The sequence below is a fragment of the Cervus canadensis genome, chromosome 5 (genome assembly GCF_019320065.1).
Source record: "Cervus canadensis isolate Bull #8, Minnesota chromosome 5, ASM1932006v1, whole genome shotgun sequence".
Lineage (NCBI taxonomy): Eukaryota > Metazoa > Chordata > Mammalia > Artiodactyla > Cervidae > Cervus > Cervus canadensis.
In genome coordinates this window covers 13,533,309-13,553,301 of record NC_057390.1, presented here as the reverse complement: position 1 = coordinate 13,553,301, position 19,993 = coordinate 13,533,309, and the positions used below count along the sequence as shown (strand labels likewise).

At 47.3% G+C, this 19,993-nt stretch overlaps 1 protein-coding gene across 2 annotated transcripts in view; it reads right to left on the bottom strand.

Annotated features, from left to right (window-relative positions):
• Nucleotides 1–559: 559 nt before the first annotated feature.
• The window catches only part of TGFA (transforming growth factor alpha), a 109,782-nt gene continuing 90,348 nt past the window's right edge, over nt 560–19,993 (bottom strand). For both annotated transcript variants that reach the window (XM_043468244.1, XM_043468245.1), the window contains exons 4-6: nt 7,822–7,971; nt 6,559–6,668; nt 560–4,729 (exon numbers count right to left, since the gene is read on the bottom strand). In XM_043468244.1, the coding sequence (XP_043324179.1) occupies nt 4,722–4,729; nt 6,559–6,668; nt 7,822–7,971 (268 nt within the window). In that variant the 3' untranslated portion in view covers nt 560–4,721. The remainder of the gene's footprint in view (nt 4,730–6,558; nt 6,669–7,821; nt 7,972–19,993) is intronic.

Sequence of the window (19,993 nt, the reverse complement as noted above, 5' to 3'; positions counted from 1 at the left end):
GCACACCAGTGGTCCATGCATGGGTTAGAAGGGCAGAGGCTTGTATGGGAATTTAAGTGCAGTGAGGCTTGTAAGAACTGGGTTGACAGTTTTAGAACAAGTCCTTACAGTTAGAAAGTGAGCAGAGGGGAGTGGGGGTGGGTGTGAGCAGTGGTGTGGAAGGAGATGGGCAGGCCTGTTTTTTTCTTCAATTAGGCTGAGAAGAGACAAATAAATGTGAGCCTTACCTCAAGGCTGTACTACCTGATGGCCATTAACCTTGAACGCTAAGGGGTAAATTGTGTTGTTTCACTTCCCCTGAATATCCTCTAGAAAACCTTTCCTAAAAACTCTGGGCCCACATGAATTTGCCCTTCCTGGAATCCTATAGCACCGTGGTTCTCAAAACTCGAGTACATATCAGAATCATCTGGAAGGTAGAGAGGGCATGACATCTTGAGAGTTTAATAGGTCAGGGGTGGGCCCTGAAAATTTGCCTTACTTAGAAGCTCCCAGGTGATGCAATGGTGCTGGTCTGGGGATCACATGTGCAGAATTACAGCTATTAACACACAAACTCCTCTACATTACAATTTCAGGCTTTATTTGTATTTTGTCTGGAATGAGTCTGGAATTATTTTCTGCACGTCAATTGATCTCAGGCAGATTCTGATTCCTTGGGGCAGGGATTGTCTGTTTCATCTTCCACACTAGTTAGCGTATTGTTGGACATACTGTAAATGAAGTATATATTGAGAACAACTTCAGAGAATTTGGTTTTTACAAGCATATAGGGATCAACTAAAGTTAATTTTAGGATTCCCACATTTTGCAAAAGAGCATCCATTTTTTTTCGCACCATTCACATTTGCAGAGAAAAATCTTAATGTACTTCAGCCATCTCCCAACCTCATGAAAGAAAAGCTTCAGTCTTGATTTAGGGAAAAAAAAGTTCATTCCTTCATCCTTCCAAACAAGGTACAGTACAACTGACAACAATACACATTACTGAAAAACACAACTGCATTTTATATTGCTCACTATTCTTTAAATAAGTATAATTCAGATATTAAAGAAAAGAACTGCTAATCACATTAATGCATTACAGAAATCAAAATTAACTTACCACACAAAATAAATTAAAACATTAAATATTAACCTTTTCAGTGCAACATATACAGAAGTCAGAGTAACAAGTTCTAAAAAAAAAAAGCATCAGGTTTGTTATAATAAGATAATGAAAAGTTGAACATTTCAGTATTATTACACTAGGAAGAGGCATTATATTCAGTACCGTGTGTGTTTACCATGAGACCTTTTAAAAAGCCTGATAAAATCAGGGGCTAGAGAACAGGTCTTCTATGAGAACATTAAGAACAAACATATGTGTTCCTCTTGTTTTTGTGATGTCCTCCTTGGTCCTGGGCTTTTGAATCACCTCCCTGCCCCCTCCTCAGCTGAGCAGGTTGGGAGAAATCAAAGCCCAGATCCCACTATGGGATCAGGGTCTCCTGAGCAGTGTTGGAGCCTCTTTGAACTGTTCCTATCAAGATGGCCTGGAAGAGCAGCCAGCGGTCCACATGCAAGGAAGCAGCCTGGACCCGGTGGAAGAGCAGCCAGTGGTATATGTGCACTGAAGCAGCCTGGACCTGGGAAACCTGAAGATGCAGACACTTGCTCCACCTGCATAGACCAGGCTCCCAAAAAGCTCTGAAGTTGCACCTCCTCCCTCACCAATGTGGGTGGGGGTGATGTCAATTCTACCATCTTCTTTCATGGGAAAATAGACTCTGGGGGCATTCTGCCCCTCTCCTCTGCTGGCACACAATGGCAAACTCAAGTCTTGCTTATTTACCACATGTGTTCAAATGTGTCTTCCAGATCAGGATTGGCTGCCGTATATCCTTCCATCTAGAAGAAGACATTTATTTCCTGCCAGCATGCTTAAAGAAGTCACAGCCTGTCCAGCAGTGGGAGAATCCAGGCTCCACTGAAGATTTGGAAGCAGTCTCTCCCTTCCCCCGCCCCTTTTAAATGGGGGTTTTGCATTTCTCCTGAGACAGATATTGGAAACAGCTGTGTTCCCCATCCCCCGGTGTGCAGCTGCTCACCAGGTCAGATCTTGGGAACAAGTCCCTAATCATAATGAACTTGGCTTTGTAAAAAGCAAAGAAACACAGGGAACCTACAGAGTTGGAATAGAAGATGATTTTTAACCTGAAAAGGGGGTATTTTTATATCTAACCAAAGAAGTACCAATGCCACAAATGGCATAGGAATCCAATGCTTAGTGGCCATTCTGATTTCTAAGAGAAAACTCACTGAAGAAGCAAGGTTCTCACATCCTGGACATGGACAAAGGTCCACCCGGGCATGCCTTGATCCCAGCCTCCGCCTGCAACTCTCCCAGGATGGCACATATTTGGGCCTGAGCGCTGCAAGGCTGTACCAGCACTGGAAGGGGTGAGGGGCACCAGGAGCTGTGACTGGAGCATTCACAGACCCTAAGTGTGAAGTCCCCACAGGAAATCACGAAGGTTCTTGGTTCTCACCTCCTCACCCTTCTGCAAAGGCTCTCAGGTGCCTACAGACTGGACGCTGATCCTTCCATCCAGTAGGTGCAGAAAACCCCACAAGACAGTCTCAATATCAGTTCTTGCTCTTTAAAGGCAACCAGACCTCAAACAGTCTCTAAAAGACTGAGGAAAGGCTGTTCTAAAGTAATAATGTGATTTCAAGTTAAAAACCAGTGATGCCACTCCACTTTCGTTAGTCTCTCTACAGCGGAATCAGACTTTCAGGAGAGCCTGATGAAAAAAGGGAGGGCAAACTGGGGTCCACAAACCAGTGTCAACTGCATCGGTCTCCAGGGGTGAAGCCCCAGCCCTCAGATCCACTGCTATAGGACCTGTGTAAGGAATGCAAACTTAAGCATATATTCTCTCATGACTAGACCCCAGGAGCTATGTCAGTTACACTGCTGGCGAACAGATCCCATTTCTAATCTCGGTGCTTTGGGTACAGCGTCATTCAATACAAGTGCCAGAATTGCGACACAGGTCATATAATTTCCTCAACAGAGAAAATGCATTGAAATAGACGTACTGGGCAGAAGAATTCCAGGAGGACAAAATGACCTGGGAGGAATTTCAAGCTCACTTGACATATTTTAAAAGTCCCTTTCATGAAGTGAGGAGCTAGAGGCACTGAAGGGTTAATAGGTAGTGATCTCCCATTTTTCAAATATTAGTGAATAAGAGTTCCCTCGCATAAGGAGTTTACAAATTATTTCATTGTTTCCCTGTTTCCAAATTTTCATAACAATTCCTAGGGATGAGCTCCACCATGAAGTTGGAGTGAACCGGGGTTTCCCACAAGCAGGCCCATTGGGTTGGAAAGTACCCAGGAGAACAATTTCTCCTTCTCCGAGGGAAAAGCAAGACTCACATGATGGAGGCAGCTTCTTAAGAGTTTTTGTTTTAAAACAAAAAACAAAAACCTAGCATCCTGAATGGAAAAGAAAAATAAAATCACTGGAATATTTCTCCTAATGCTTAAAAATAAACAGGAAAGTTCAATTTGTCCTTTTCAAAATAAAGTAACAAATCAACCAAGTAACAACATGGAAAATAAGTGACTGGTCCCCTTTCATGGGTGCAACCCCAGATGCCTGTTGCTCTCTGCTAAAGCTCCATGTCTAAACAGATTCTCGGACGGCCCACCAGAAGGTTAATAGGTTTAATAAGAGCGGTGTAGTCACTGTTGTGTTTCCTCCTTGTAGATACACACACAGACTCTCTTCCTCAATAAGGTGACAGGTCTCCACTGTAAGATCTGCTAATTTTTCAGCAGGAATGTATCCTGGGGCATTTACCAGTTTTGTGTATTAAATGGCATGACCTCTGAACCCCAAGCTTTGCTCCCATCAGTAACTCCTCCTTGCTTCCATCTCCACCCATCCTGGTGCTCTCCCCCTGCCCACCAAGTTTTAGCTGTCCCAAAGAGACCAGACATTTCTAATCAGTCTAGTTTTTTGGCCAGCAATACATGGATCATTGAAGTAGATGTCTGAAAGGCTTTTATACTTTTTACACTGACTTAAGAGATTAAAATAAAATCATCATCCATCTAATAAATAAATTATCTCTGAGGATGGTGACAGCTCAGGAAGGTCTTCAGCATCATATGTCCATGGAAGACACTGGGCTGGTTGAGGGTTTCGTGACAGAGGACTGGTATGGCTCCTCCTCCACTGGTGTCTTCATGTGGCAAAAAGCAGTGACGCTTTTTTTTCACCATTTTCCCCAATAAGCAGATAAGAAAAAAACTGTAACAATTACAGGAACACCAGTGTCGGGCACGATGGAGACTTGTGGGGAGACAGGTCTGGTATCCGTAACTGGCAGAACACACCTACACACACCTGGATGCAGATGACGAAGCACATAGGTCATTAGGTAAATAGGAGGTCCACCCCATGCCATTCATTTCTGACCAGTCTTTAAACTGTGGTCCACCGATTTCTTCTCCAGGTCACATCGGATAACCCCAAGCAGACAGAGTTCTGGACAGAATTTTGAAGGAAGGCCCACATAAGACAAAAAGCCTGCACAGGCGATGGCAGGCGGAGAAGGAAGGGCCTGCTGACCCACGCCTGGCAGCCCTGGCTGTGCCGAACTCAAAAAGTCCTTTTTCCCTCTGGCTGCTGCAGGCCACCTGGCAGAACTCCTCCTCTGGGCTCTTCAGACCACTGGAAGGAAGGAAAAACAGGTTAAGCTCTGCAGGCCACACTCCAGCCAGGCTGGGAAAACTGGCATGGGGCAGAAACTTGGGGATGCACCAGCCCAAGTCACTGGATTCTCTTGGGCAGTCAAGTCCACATTCTGCTGGTTCGACCACAGGGGCAGGAGCTCCTGAATCTGTGCTTTCAGCACCAAAGGAAAGAAGGAAACAGGGACACACACCGTGTGAAGGCCTTCATTCAACTGGAGGTGATTCAGCCCGGTCTGCAGCCAGCTCCCTCATCAGCAGCGGCTTAGTGGGCAGCTCATGAGCTGGTCAAGGGCTCTGGCAGCAGAATGGCTTCCTCTAAGGCCGTTGTTTCTCAATGGTTGGGCCCTGAGGGTATCCTCTGTGCCTGTCACGGGGAAGCAGGGTGCACCCAGTCCCCAGCAGCTCCAGAGTCCAGTCCAGCCTGGACATCTTCCTGCACTGGTCTCTCCCGGGTCCCCTGGAGGTGGAGCATACCCATCATCTTAAGAAGAGGGGGCTTTAGCCTTGGTGGCCATCTCTGCAAGGTCAGACCCATCGCTGGGTTCAAAGCCAATATTCTCTCAAAATGTAGGTAAAGAAGTGACATTAACAAGAAATTTACTCCACCCTAAATGACTCTGCCAAGGTGCAGACTGAGGGTACAAAAATACTATCAATTTTCTTAAAAAGTCATACACAGTTTTTTTCTGTTGGTGTTAAAAGACAAAACAAAAATGTTTATCTTCATCAGCTCAATGCATGGTCCCCTGAGGGAGCGGAGGAAATGGGAGTGGGGACTTCAGAGGCCCTGGGTCTCATCCTAGCTCCCCCAGGGACTCAGACCTTCCACACAGGTCTTTGGCAGACTCAGTTTACCCACACCCTCCTCAAGACTACTGAGAGGATCAATGAATTCGCACCTTCCTAAATCAAAACAACCGCTCACATACAATTACTTTGGCTCTTGAAATGAAGATCAAGTAAATGGCGGTCCCTTGCCTTCAGTTCCCTCCAGGTCAGATCACCAGGAGGCCGAAGGAACACAGCAGGTACTTTTCTCCCTGACCACTCCACCTTGAGCTGACTGTTTAGTAGAGAAGCGACCCTCAGGTGGATGAGGCTGGGGTGATTGTCTCTTGACGAACCACTTCCTAAAAAGGAACGCTAAGTTTATGACAGTCTTTTTGGTCAAACAAGCATTGCAGAAACTCATTCATGTGTGACTTTTCAGAGCCTGTCTGGATTAATTTGCTATTTGACTCCAGGAGCCCGGAGCTAGGGATGCTTGGAGAAGGCTCTGGAGATGTGAGTCTGGCATCCTAGCCAGATGTCCAATCTTTTTCATGGATGTTGGAGAAAGTATTCATGGAACAATGGCAAGCTGAATGAAGATCACAGGATTCTAAGAGTTCAGAGTCCTTCAAGTCCTTCTAAAAGCCGCATCTCTCATTTCATTGATGGGAAAGGGAAGATGATTTCTCAAGAGAAAGAGAAAGAATGTCTGTTGTGTGTCTCCAGTCTGTGATACACCAGGTTCTTTATCTCAGTACTTATTTAATTTGCACGACATCTTTTTAATGAGAAAACCAAGGCTCAGAGACATTAAGTTACTTGTTAAAGGTCACATGTAAGGATAACAGAGCTACCTTCTGAGGAAAAGACACATTGGAATAAACTGAATCTGACTTGGTAGGATAAATGTCCTCTTCTTTTTCTCCCTTCTTTCTGCTTCACCCTCCAAGAACTTCTGCCCTGACTTGGAGAAGGTAGACCTTTTCTCTACCCAACAGTGTCTCCCGAGTACCTCCCTCGAGGCAGCCTCCTCACCTGTTTCTGAGTGGCAGCAAGCAGTCCGTCCCTTCAGGAGGGCGCTGGGCTTCTCATGCCGGCAGACGAGCGCCCGGCACCACTCGCAGTGTTTCCGGACCTCGCAGCAGCTGCAAAGGTGCAGAGAACACGGGCTGGGTAGGAGCCCGGCAGGAGTGCCCAGCTGGTGCAGCGTCTGCCGGAGGGGCCTGCCGGGCTGCTCCGGGCTCTAACCCATCCTTCCCCTGGAGCTTCCAGAGGGACAATCACAGCACAGGGCTGAGGGCTTTGCAAGGAGGTGGCCTTTGGGGCCACTCATGGAAGGATCTGTTGGCCACCCCAAAGACCGGCTCTGCGTGGCTGCTCCTCTCTGGGTTGGCCAAACGGGCTCCAGTAGACAGAGGGGACCGGTCACTCCCCACCCCCACCTGCACCCCGGCAGCCCAGCTGTTTGCTCCATAAAGCAGCAGTTGGGTCACTTAGAACCACTGTCAGGACTGGGCCAAAACAGCCACTTCAGGCTGGCAGGGCTGTGAAGGCTCGGGACGGGGGTCATCCATCAGGAGCAGCCAGCAAGCAGTAAAGCAGGGACTGTGGGCAGACGGCATGGACCCACGGAAGGAATGAAAGAACGAGCCAAGCAACTCCATGGCTTCAGATCTTTTTCCGCAGACTAACACTCTGGTCGTGGCAAACCCATCCTCTCAGTGCACCTGCTACCCATATTTCCAGGGAATATCAGGCCAGTATTCTGGCCCAATACTGGAAATACAACCCTCGGGTCTCTCCCTTTGCAGAGCAGTCCAATTGGGAGATACAGACAAGCAAATGAGGCTAAGAACACCCAAAAAGGGGTTCAGGAAGGCTTCCTGGAAGATGCCAGGCAGCGACTGAGGTCTGGAGGAAGGGAAGAGGGAGTAACAGCAACGGTGGCTTTAGGATTTGCAGAGAGGAAGTGTGACTGTTAACTGCACACAGGAGGCTCGGAGCCTTTTCCAATTCCCTCTGGAACCCCTGCACACCCCCATCACAACGGTGAAGGCTCCAAGCCTTTGGCTCTGCTTCCAGTCAGAGCTCTGCTCTGACCCATTTGATGGAGATCTCCCGGGCTGTGTGCCCTTCACACCACTCAGCTTTCACTAAAATCCCTCTTCACTTTGCTAACACCAATCAGACATCACAGCGGTAAACTGCCAAGGTGGTCCTGCTATCTGGGAGCGCTGCAGATGGCCCCGGGAAGGCAGGCAGGTGGGGGACCCGGGCTCAGGGGCAGTGAAGACTTACTGTATCAGCACACACGTGATGATGAGGACAGCCAGGGCCACGATGGAGACCACCACCAAGGCAGTGATGGCCTGCTTCTTCTGGCTGGCAGCCACCACGGCCAGGAGGTCTGCGTGTTCACAGCGTGCACCGACGTACCCAGAGTGGCAGCTGAGGAAGACAGGGACATCAGCGCCCTCTCCGGGCAGAGGTCTCATTCGCCTCACTCCCCAGGAGGACTGGACTGGAGAGACCCAAGTCCTACAAAAAAGCCCAAAGGGGCCCCGCCAGCCTTGCCTACTGGAGGCAAAGGTGTCGGTAAAATCGCTCCGACTCCCCCGCATAGGTTTCTCTTGCTTGGAGAACAAGGTAACTCATCAGCTTATCATCTGCGGAGGCAAGGTGCTACTGAAGCACTTTGTTATCATGGTTACTATGCCAGATCCTGGGGGAGTGAGGAAGGCAGCAAATGTGTCTAGGACGTGAAGCTCATTTTGGCAGTTCATAAAAACCCAGGTTATTTTTAAACTAAATGTGTGTATTCAGAATTCCCAGTGATGAGAGAAAGAAAACACGCTAAACCAGCAGGAGACAAAGACTGTGGCTTGATTTTTATCTTCTTTGTCAGGGTTCATTAGTCCTGCAAGCATTTACCAGGCGATCCAGCGCACAGGGGCACGTACTGGGGTAGAACCAGCAGCACTGTCTGGTAACTGTAGGACCTGAAAAGCCCCAGGGGTCTTACATTTGTGGTTCCCTTAAACCTGGGCTTCCAGACTCCAGATGCCAGGAGTCACAGGATAAATACAGGGTATTTTCCTGGAGCATAGCTTTTGCTCAATGTTAACAAAAGTTTAATCATTTTAATGTTAAAAGAGCAGGTACTGTATGGGCTTACGATTAAGGCAAACAGGAGATGTTGTAAAAATGGCTGCTTAAGGCCACAGCCTGGGATGCTGGAGCACACAGCTTCCGTCTCTAAGCTGCTTAATGGAAAAGTTTCCCACTGGTGCTCTATTCCAAAGCTCAATTGTTATGTACCTCATTTAAAGGCATTTTTAATTTGAATTCAGATACTTGCTTTCAGTTAAAGATTAATTTACATTTGACTCATGTTTTCTCATTTAGTCTTTGCACAGAAAAGTCAAGTCATTTGCTTGTGACCACCATGCCAGGGAGGCTCAGGAGGTAAAGAATCTGCCTGCAGTGTGGGAGAGCCTGGTTCAATCCCTGGGTCAGACAGAAGATCTCCTGGAGAAGGGAATGGCCACTCACTCCAGTATTCTTGCTTGGAGAATTCCTTGGACAGAGGAACCTAGTGGGCTACATAGGGTTGCAAAGAGCCAGACTCTGCCAAGGAAGAATGCCAACACATTCCCAGATCTGTGGACCCCAGGATCTGGGTTCTAGCTCACTCAGCAAGCTGCTGCCCCTGTATACTCTCTGGGATTGGGATAAAAACACTGCAGATTAAGCTCTTGATCTTGAAACAGTAAAGGAGATTTGAGGTTTTAGGTCCAACAATGCAGGGTTCTCCACAGACCTAAGGAGAGAGCAGGCTCTGGGGAGGAGGAAGATGTGGGAGTTCTGGCAAGAAGACTTTGCTTGAGAAAGGATCTGGACCACAGAAGTGTGAATAAGAGCACAGACTCTCACAGGCTCAGGCTAGGAGGGAGATGACCAGGGCATTATGAAACAGGGGCAATTTTTTTTTTTTGGTTGGTTTTAATAACAGGATCACGTGAGGGCCAAAGTCAGGAAACAGCTCACCCTGTAGGCGGGGGAGAAAACAAAGGCACTGGTCCCTTCCCACCAGGAGAAAGTTAAAGTGTGGACTGAACTTGAGACTGAGAGGCGATAAACAGCAGGCACAGGTGATGCACAAGCTGTGAGTGTCTACAGAGAATCTTGCAAAGGATGCCCCCACCAGCCATTCTGAGTTTTCACTCTGCACCCCGATGGCTCTCATCTGGGTTGTGGGCTTCCTCCTCCTTTCATTTAGCATCCAACACCCCACATCTGCAGGACCCTAATCTACCCCCTCTACTTTATCTTCTGTCACTTAGATTTCAGCCAACCCATCAGTCCCCTACCCCCCAGTGTCAACTAAACTAGTGCCAGCACATAGACTCAGGACACACCTGTCTGTGAATGAATGAGTGAATGAATGATTACCTTCCCCTTGTCCATCTCAGCTCCTGCCACCTTCTCTGCCTGCGACATTATTCCTCACTTCCTTCCTCAAACTCCATCTCAAAGACCACATTCTCCAAGAAGATATAATTTGAAGACTCACTCATTCATTCATCCATCCATCCATTTTCCAAAGCTCTTTCCATTGATCTTCATAGCCTGTCTTTCCCTAAAGGCCCTTAGGACTATGCCAACCTCTGTGATTGCCCTTCCTACCAGCTTCACTGGAGGCCAGCCTCTAGGCTCCTGCAGGAAAGACCGAGCTCTACAAAATTTCTGGTGAACCACTGAACAGAAGAGGGTTGGGGAGCCTGGGCTTTGTTAGATGTCTAACCGGGAATTGTGGCCAAGTCAATGAGACTTCTCTGTAGTTGGGTGTTGGTGTTGCTTCCTCCTAGAGAGGCGAGTGTGATGATGATTTGTACAGCCATTCATGAAAGGTCCAGGCTGTAGGAGAGGCAATTTCATCCACCTTAAACTCCTCTAACCCACAGGCCCTGGGAGAGGATTCAAACATCTCCTCAACTGCCTCAACTGCTTGGTTCTGGAAATGCTATGAACCAACAAATCAATGCTGGGGGCTCTAAGAAATCCTATTTAAATAAAAGAGTGGGAGCCTAGTGCTAATTACAACATTAGCTTATTAAAGGCTATGCTAATCTCCTACATGAATCATCTCTGTTAATTCCAATAATAACAACTGCATGTGAGGTCTGGGCTACTATTTACCTTGTTTTACAGATGGGGAAAGAGGGTGGGGAGTGGATTCTAGAGTTTAAAAACTAAATTAGATCTCAACTGTGAAGGAGACCTTTCTGGTGTAATGCAAATTGATTTGGAAGATACTCTTGGATATTGATTCTATGGCAAACTCACAAACCACATAGCAAAAGGGAAGATGGGCTGCTGACCGCTCTGTAAAGAGGTCTTCCTGCTGGGGGTATAGCAAATTGCAAAGATGCCCCCAAACAATCCATCTTAAGTCACCAGGAAAGACAACCCCCAGACTGAGTCACACTTTGCTGACTTTCTTGTTCTTCCTAACATGTGAGTGCTGGGCCCTTCACAATCAGCCTTGCCTCAGAACTGCTCCAGTGGAGGTCCGGCCCATTAGGAATGTCTTCATGCCAAAAAGAATGCCTCTTTGTCCCCTTAGGGTCGCAGCTGCAAACACTCAAACCCCAGTCTCATTGAAATAGGGTGCTCAGTGTGTTTCTGAATGAAACCTTCCCTGGTGAGGCACGAGAGTTACATGAGCTGTTGCCAAATATTGGGTTGGCAAAAAAGTTCATTTGAGTTTTTCTGTAAGACCTGTTAGCCAACCCAGTACATGAGACTCTAGGTCACAGCCTAGGTGGGCTCTTAGAGCAGCGAGTCTTAGCACCAAGCAACCCAACTGCACTGGGAGGCAGAATAGCCTGTGGTCTAGATACTCGAGCTTTTCCCAGGACCTCTCAGATCAAAGCCTCTCTGAAAATGGAGCCTGGGGTCTTAAAGAAACGGCTGAAGGGATTCCGATGAAGCCAAAGTTGAAAGCCACCATGAAGGCTGACCAGTGAAATCAACTCTAGCTGCACATTGGAATGGCCTGGGGAGCTTGGAAAAAAAAAAAAAAATCCTTGATGTCCAGGCCACACCGCAGACCAACTAAGTCAGAATCCCTGGGAGTAAGGACTGGCATCAGTATTTTTAAAGCTCTCAGACGATTCCAACGGGCAGCCAGGGTTAGACTTTCTAAGGCAATTTAGACTTGCTGGTTTGGGGATGGATAGAGGTCCTTTTTTTCCCCCACCACTCATCTGTAATATAGGCAGGCTTCTCAGTTGCTCTTTACTTGGGGGGGGGGGGGGCGGCGGGGGGGCAAGAAAAGGTTTGGTGACAAACATTTTTAAAAAATTTCCCAAGCTTCTACTAATATTAGACTTAATTATGCCAATTATTTTAGCATAAGTCACACAATAAGAGGAAGCATCACCTCACCTGGTCACAAATGACTCACGCTTGACTCAGCTGCTGTCTCAACCTCAGGTAGGCACCAGATACCACCTGGCTGCACATCAGAATCACCTGGGAAGCTTTGGAAAATGCCAAGGCCAAGACCACACCCTTGGAGATGCCCCTGACCAAGTGGTCTGGGCACCCAAGTGATTCTAATGTGTGGCCAGGCCTGAGAACCACTGAGGCAGAATGGTCATTTAAGTTGTAGACTCGAGAGCAACACTCCAAAGTCTGCCCCTTTCCCCTCTCCCCGCTATTCCTATCTCTCTCTGGGCATTTCCCCAGGGTGGGAGCTGTACAATGGGCCTTCTCATTCAGGTGCAGGAGAAACCCGAGATGCGGCACCTCTGTTTAAGAAAGGAATCTGAATAAAATAGGAATTATTCTGTCACCACGGGGAATGGCAAATGTGTATACCATTTGACCATTCAATTCATCTGTTGAGAATGGGTACTGTCAGACACAAGGAATGCTGAGTTTGTCTTCATAATTCTGAAAATGAGCCTCTGGAATCATATGCAAGCTGTTTTCCCCAAATAAGAACCAGAAAGAAAGTAGTGCCCAAAGAAGGGGCAAAGGGCAGCACAGGAGGAGCAAGGCTCCTGTCTGAGCGGAGAAGCCATGATGGTTGAAGATGAGGGGCCATGTGCGCCAAACAGGGGGTCCCTGGGACCTTCTCTTCTGTGTGCTGATCCAGTCTGGGGGTGGCTGTGGTGCTTTCTTAGGAGCAAACGACAAAAATTAAATGATGAACGACATGCCTCTCTTTCTCCTCTGCTCAGGGCTTTCAGACCTTCTAGCCCTGTCCAGTTGCCCAGTTTTTCCCCCTAAGTCCCCTCTGCACCTGGCTCACGGTGCCTTTTAAAATTTTAAAGAAATGGTGATAACACATGTAGAGCTCTGCCCTTATAATTTTTTTTCTTCTTAAGGAAAATATCCTCTAATTAGAAAAATAATGTTTCTAAGTAAATTGTAAAGTACATAAATTATAATAGAGTGGAGAGAGAAAGTCCACATTACTGCACATCTGACTGACAAGTACTTTTTCTACATAGTTTTCTTAACATAGTTAAGATTTTTAAAAAATATTATTTTGTATCAATTTTTCATTTGACATCTCTTCACCATTTTACTATGTCATTAGAAACATGCAGGAGTTGTTTGGAATGGTTGTAAAGTAGTTTATACAGGGTTTGCTTCACTGAACCCTTACCATTTAGACTGCATCCAATTTTGATTTCATAAATAATGCCAATGGATTATGTCTGTGTACACACTTTGCTTGCATTTGAGATTACTTCCTCAGGATAGGATCCCGTAAGTGGGCACAGCATGGTATAGACTTGGAGCCAAGCTGTCATGGGTTTGAATCCCATTCCCCACTTAATGCCTGTGTGAGCTTGAGCAAGTTACTTAACCTCTCTGTGCCACTGATTCTGTGTTAGTAAAACAGAGTAACAAAACTTCCCTCACAGAGTTATGAGCATTAAATGAGTTAATGTCTTGGGAAGTGCCTGACACAAAGGAAGGGCTGCATGAGTGCTAAAAATGTAAATAAAAGAATGAGAGCATTTTAAAGGCTCTTGAGAGACATTGTCTTCCTAAACAATGATGTACTCTCTGATTGGAGGCTAGTGTTCTGAATTTTAATCAAGGCTTTCGGCAGTGACCCTAAGATAAAGTCTTTAATATGGGGGCCAAGGACCAAATTGACCAACAGTTAGAGACTAAGGTTTTAGAAAAATATTTATACCAACTTGCCTTAACCGTGGAGAAAATCCACAGGGCTGTGGTGGGAGTGGGGACACTGAGCCTCCTGACACTTGTATTGGGTTTACCCATTCTTGGCCTTGGGGTTTCCCTGGTGGCTCAGCTGGTAAAGGGTCCGCCTTCAATGCAGGAGACCCCGGTTTGATTACTGGGTTAGGAAGATCCCCTGGAGAAGGGATAGGCTACCCACTCCAGTATTCATGGGCTTCCCTGGTGTCTCCGACAGTAAAGAATCCACCTGCAATGTGGGAGACCTGGGTTCCATCCCTGGGTTGGGAAGATCCCCTAGAGGAGGGCATGGCAACCCACTTCAGTGTTCTTGCCTGGAGAATCCCTATGGACAGAGGAGCCTGGAGGGCTACAGTCCAAGGGGTCGCAGACAGTTGGACACGACTGAGTGACTAAGCACACATTCTTGGCCTCAAGAACAAGATTTGCCATGACCTATAACCTCTCTGCTTGGGGCACTTGAGGAGGAGTGTTCTGGAGGGGTAGGGGCTTCCTCATGGCACATGGTCTACTTGACTTTCACTGTTCCTTCAGCAGGACCTGAATCCTTCAGCTGTGGTCACGGTTAACAACGTACTGATCACAGTGGTGACGGTGCTGATGAAGGCCGCTCTTATACTCTGCTGGGAACTGGGCTTGGATGTTCTCCAATGCTCTAATAGCACCTTCTGTAGTAATTCAATAGATGAATGGATGAAGACGTGGCACATATATACAACAGAATACTACTCAGCCACAACAAAGAAGTAAATAAGTCATTTTTGCAGGAACATGGATGCAACTAGAGATTATCATACGAAGTGAAGTCGGTCAGAAGGAGAAAAGGCAAATACCATATGATATCCCTTACATGTGGAATCTAAAATACAGCACACAAATGAATTTATCTACAAAACAGAAACAGACTCAGAGACAGAACAGACTTGTCAGTTGCCAAGGATCAATGGGTGGGAGAGGGAGGGACTGGGAGTTTGGGGTTAGCAGATGCAAACTATTACACAAAGAAGAGACAAACAACAAGTCCTACTGTATAGCACAGGGAGCTCTATTCAATATCCTGGGATAAACCATAATAGAAAAGAATACAGAAAGAATATATATATGTATAACTGTTACTCTGCCGTATAGCAGAAATTAACACAATACTATAAGTCAACTATACTTCAATAAACAATAAATTTAAAAATAACTTTCTATGACGATGCAAATAGTGTCTGTATGTGTGGCATCTAATATAGTAGCCGCTCGCTGCCCAGAGGTACTAAGTATTTGAAATGTGGCTAGCGAGACTGAAAAATCAAATTTTAATTAAATAAGTTAAACAGCCTCACATGGCTAGTGGCTCCTATCTTGGACAGCAAAAGCTCTATATGCATTAGGGTCACTGGGGCCTCATCACAATCCTGAGAAATACTCATCTCCCCATTTTATACACAAAGAAACTGAGGCTTAATGGTGCTAAGTCACTTGGGTCTGTCTGACCTTGAAATTTATGCCTTTAACTGCTGTGTGTTCCTGCCTGGTGTGTGACCCTCAGTATCTGCTTCCGGTGAGGGCAGAGAGAAGGCGTGCACTTCCTCAAGACCTGGGGTTGGGTGATGTCCTAACTTCTCCCCCTAACCCCACCACCTGCTGGTTGTTGAGGTGATAGATCTACATGAAGTGGCTTAAGCACCAGCAGGAAAACCACCCCCAACCCTGGTCTCTCGGGAGGCATGTTCTCGGTTACACGGGCAGTCTGCGGGCTTACTGAAGGCGGTCACCCCTCTCGGGGTGTTTGTTCAGCTCCCAGTAGAAGGCACTGTGCCAGAGCCAGGTGGAATATTTTCCTTGGCCGACAGCAATGCGCTTTCACACTTTGCTGTGGGAAAGTCAGGGAGTTCAGTCACCGAGGGGCATTTTGGACTGTGAGACACTTCAGCGAATCGCCACTGGCTGCCAACACTGGAACCCTGAAAACCTGTCACCTGGGTGGCTTCCTTCAACTGTTTTCCTTTGTTTGAAGGTTCCTGCAAGCGGCAGACCAACGGTTTGCAGAATTTGCCTCAGGGGAAAAAAATGGTGCTTGAGTCCTAACCTTGCATTTCTCTGGTTTTACTAACTGCCTTTGGAAATTCTTCGCCTATTTGTTTTCTAAAGTGGTTGGTGCCTAGCAGGGATTTATTAAAGAGAGACCAAAAAATACAATCTAGGGTTCATGTGAAGCATAAATATTTCAGGATGATGTTCACTACCTTTGGCAATTTCTGACTAGTTATTTGTTTTAACTTTTTTTTATTTCATATTTTAGTGTGAGATGTCATTTTAACTCTGGAGACCCAAAGACTATTGTTATTATGGAAAACAAAGCTTAAGAGCCAACAGTATTTTAGAAAGAACTCCCTCTTCTCAGACTATAATCTTCGGCCCCTGTGGGTTTGCCTTGTAAGTCCATGACTGACATGCCCTTAACCTCAAGGTTTGCGAGTTTTACTGAGGATGAGTGTGTCAGCTCCCCCAGAGCTAGGGCGGTTCTTAAGAGCAGGAACAGCAGGCTTTGCTTTCCCTGCACAGACTCAGAATTTCTGATCTAGTGGCAATGAGTGAATTAGAACATTCTTCTAAGTAATGAAAGTACAAAAAGGTATAAAGTATTGTCCTGCCCCCACCGAGCTGACAGGCTCATGTGGCGACAGAAATGATCAAAGCTAGCTGTTGTGAGCAGAAAAGAAGGGCGATAGGATGACGGACCAGCGGCAGCTTCAGTGTCAGGGAGCAGTAGGCAGACGTGGAAACTGGGGAACTGGGGAGGGCAGGCTGTGCTCCAGAGAAGCTGGGTGTCTGCTTGGAGTTGTAAACCTGACTTCCAAAATGCAAGCAGTTAATTAAAACCACCAAAGAATAATTCAGATTCACCTACCGCTGCATGAAACATGTCTGTGCGCTGAATACCGCCCCTAGGCCGCCAAGACCCAGTGGGGAAACTGAGGTAAAGAGGAGGTAAAGTCTTGCATGGCCACGCCTCCCCAGAGACGTTCAGCTTCCCCATCCTGCAAAAGTGGATTCTATAGACTCTGCCCTTGACCCACAGGAAGGAATCCTTGAGAGTCTGTGCTCAGGGCAACAAGGTAGGGAATGACCCTGACGTTCCCCTGGAGGAAGGTTTGCCTGCAGAGGGACAGTGCCAATACCTTTTCTGGAAACAAAAACTTAGCTTTTTGCAGTGAACTCTGTGAGGCTGAGGCAGAAGGAGCGCCCTCTGGGGCAGCAGAACAGAACATGGGTTTGGGGGCTGGAACTGATGGGACTGAATCCCAGCTCCACTGTATACGGGCTCTGGGACTCTGGGCAAGTCGCCTAACTTCTCTGAGCTTAAGTTTTCTGATTTACACAATAAGGGCAAGAATCTCTACTTGAGAGGAAGGACGAGAGAACGGCATGAGTCACTGTAGGTGGAGCTGGGGCTGGCACACAGTTACAGTTTTTACCCAGAGCTTACTATTATCATTTACAGTAATAGTTACAGTGTGAGTGGGGAGAGAGACGGCCAGTTGTCCAGACAACCAACATTAATGGCGTGTAAATGTGATGGACAGTGATCTCCGTGAGCCAAAAGCAGAGCTTGGCACCCAGACTGAGGAGAACGAGAGAGCCACCCACGTCCCACTCTCAGAAGGCTTCCACCAGCCAACGGGGCTCAGACACAGGTAGGGTTATTGCTCTGGGTCTCTGCTGACCCCGGCTCAAGGCTGCCAGCTCTCAACATTTAGAACAGCCCCTCATCTGGTGGAAACACTAACCTTCTGACACAATTTTAGTCAGAACTGTCCTCTCTCTCCAAAGAAGGCCCTCTCATCGCATAGCCGGGGGTAGCCTGAGGTCTTGGCATGAGAGGTGACTGGAAGGGAGAAGACCCCCCACCTGCTGCACTGGAGGCTTCCTGAGATCTGGGCTAAAGAGTCACACTTCCTTCAGGGCCAGTGTTTTTCCACAGTGATCAGGCAAGTCACGAAAACAGTCCCATCAGTCCCCAAGGCTCCCATGTGTGTTTTCATAAGAGTGGTAGTCGTGATGAGAGTGATTCTTGTCATCAGCGTGCTTTGAATGTATGGGGTGGGCGGGAGGGCTCTTGGCTCTGCAGATGTGACCTGGGGCCTTACCCAGTTCTCCTGGAGGAAGGTGGCCAGTGTGCCCCCCAGGTGAGGCCCAGAGGCACCCCAAGGGGCCACTGCACAGGCTTACACAGCTGCGCCTCAGGAAAAGGGGAGTCCTGCCCACCACTGCTTACTGCAGCGGGCTCTCCCGGCCCCCTGGGCTACTCCTCTGACACCCTTCAGCACTGTGGGTAAGAAAGCAGCTTTAGGAGCCAGACCAGCCGGGTCTGAATGTGCGCTCCCCTCTGTGATCAGGGCTCAACCTCTCCATGCCCTGGGGTCATCATGAGGATTACATGAGTTAACATGTGGATCGTGCTTAGAACAGTGACTGGCATGAAGCAAAGCTCAATAAACGTTGGCTTTTTATTAACATTTAGTATTATTTACCAGTACCAGTGGCTTCCCAGATGGCGCTGGTGGTAAAGAACCCACCTGCCAAGGCCAGAGACGTGTGTTCGACCCCCCCGGTTGGGAAGATCCGCTGATGGAGGGCATGGCAAGCTATTCCAGTATTCTTGCCTGGAGAATCCCCATGGACAGAGGAGCCTGGCAGGCTATGGTCCATACGGTCACAAAGAGTTGGACATGACTGAAGTGACTTAGCACACACACACTGGTACTATTAGGTTGGATCATATGAAATTGCTGACTTCCATTTCCCACCTATAAAAATGGCATCTTCGTAGAGATGGATGGTTCTTAAAGGGGGTGGAGGACAATTCTGCCTCCTCCACATATCTCCCCACCCCCGGGCACATTTGGCAATGGCTGGAGACATTTTTGATTGCCACGACTGTTGGGGGGAAGTGGTGCTACTGGCACCTGGGGGGGTGTAGAGACCAGGGATGCTAACATCCTTCAGCCACACAGGCGTGCCCACACAACAAAGGGTTACCCAGCCCCAAATGCCCACAGTGCCAAGGCTGAGTACAGGGCCAACTTACAGTATTCCACCATGCACAGGTTAACTTTCTTAAAACATCTCTTTCCCAAACTGATGGCTTCCACTGGCTAGAGAATAAAGGCTAACTTCCAACAGGCTCTGGCCTCCAATTCACCTGCAGATTTGTCTCCTCCCTGCTGTGGCCGCACTGACCCATAACAGTATAGTACAGCTAATAAAATAAGCCGGAAGTGCACGAAAAGGGTGGGGGTGCATGAGTGTCCAGGCCTTGAGTAACTTCTCTGCTTTCCCTATTAGCCTAAGTCCAACACCTGCTCTAGAAGGCTTTACTTGTGTGCCTTTCTTGCCCAGTCGGGCTGACCATTGCAATCACTGGTGGCTTTTAACCAACGTGACTCCAGGGTCCCATTCCTAGAGATTCTGATTCAGTGGGTGTGGGCTCAGCTATATTTTAAGAAGCAACCCTCCCTGCACCCCACCCCCCGCCACCTCATGCTGGGCCTGCTATGCCCATCTTTATTCCCAAGTTGTTCTGTCCTGTTGCCAATCAGGCACACCAACCCTTTGTGTGCCCTTCTGGCTTATTTTATTAGCTGTAAGGTAAAGATGCCGGAGGGCAGACCTCACCTCAGAGCTACTGGCCACTGAAAGGGATCCAACACAGTGTCTTGCTCTCCAAAAATTCTAAGTAGTGAATTAAACTTGAATCCAAGATTAGGAGTTTGGGATTAACAGATGTATACTACTATATATAAAACGGGTAAATAATAGGAACCTACTGTATAGCACAGGGAACAATATTCAATATCTTATAACAACCTATAATGGAAAAGAATCTCAAGAAGAATGCATGCATTATATGTATAAGTATATAACTGAATTGCTTTGCTACCCACCTGATACTAATACAACACTGTAAATCAACTATGCAGAAGCGCTCAGTCATATCCGACTCTTTTGCAACCCCATGGACCGTAGCCCACCAGGCTCCTTTGTCCATGGGATTTTTCAGGCGAGCATGCTAGAGTGGGTTGCCATTTCCTCCTTCAGGGGATCTTCCCCACCCAGAAATGGAACCCTCATCTCTGGTGTCTCCTGCGTTAGCAGGCAGGTTCTTTACTGCAGAGCCACCTGGGAAGCCCAAATCAACTATACTTCAATTAAAAAAAAAAAGGAAAAACCT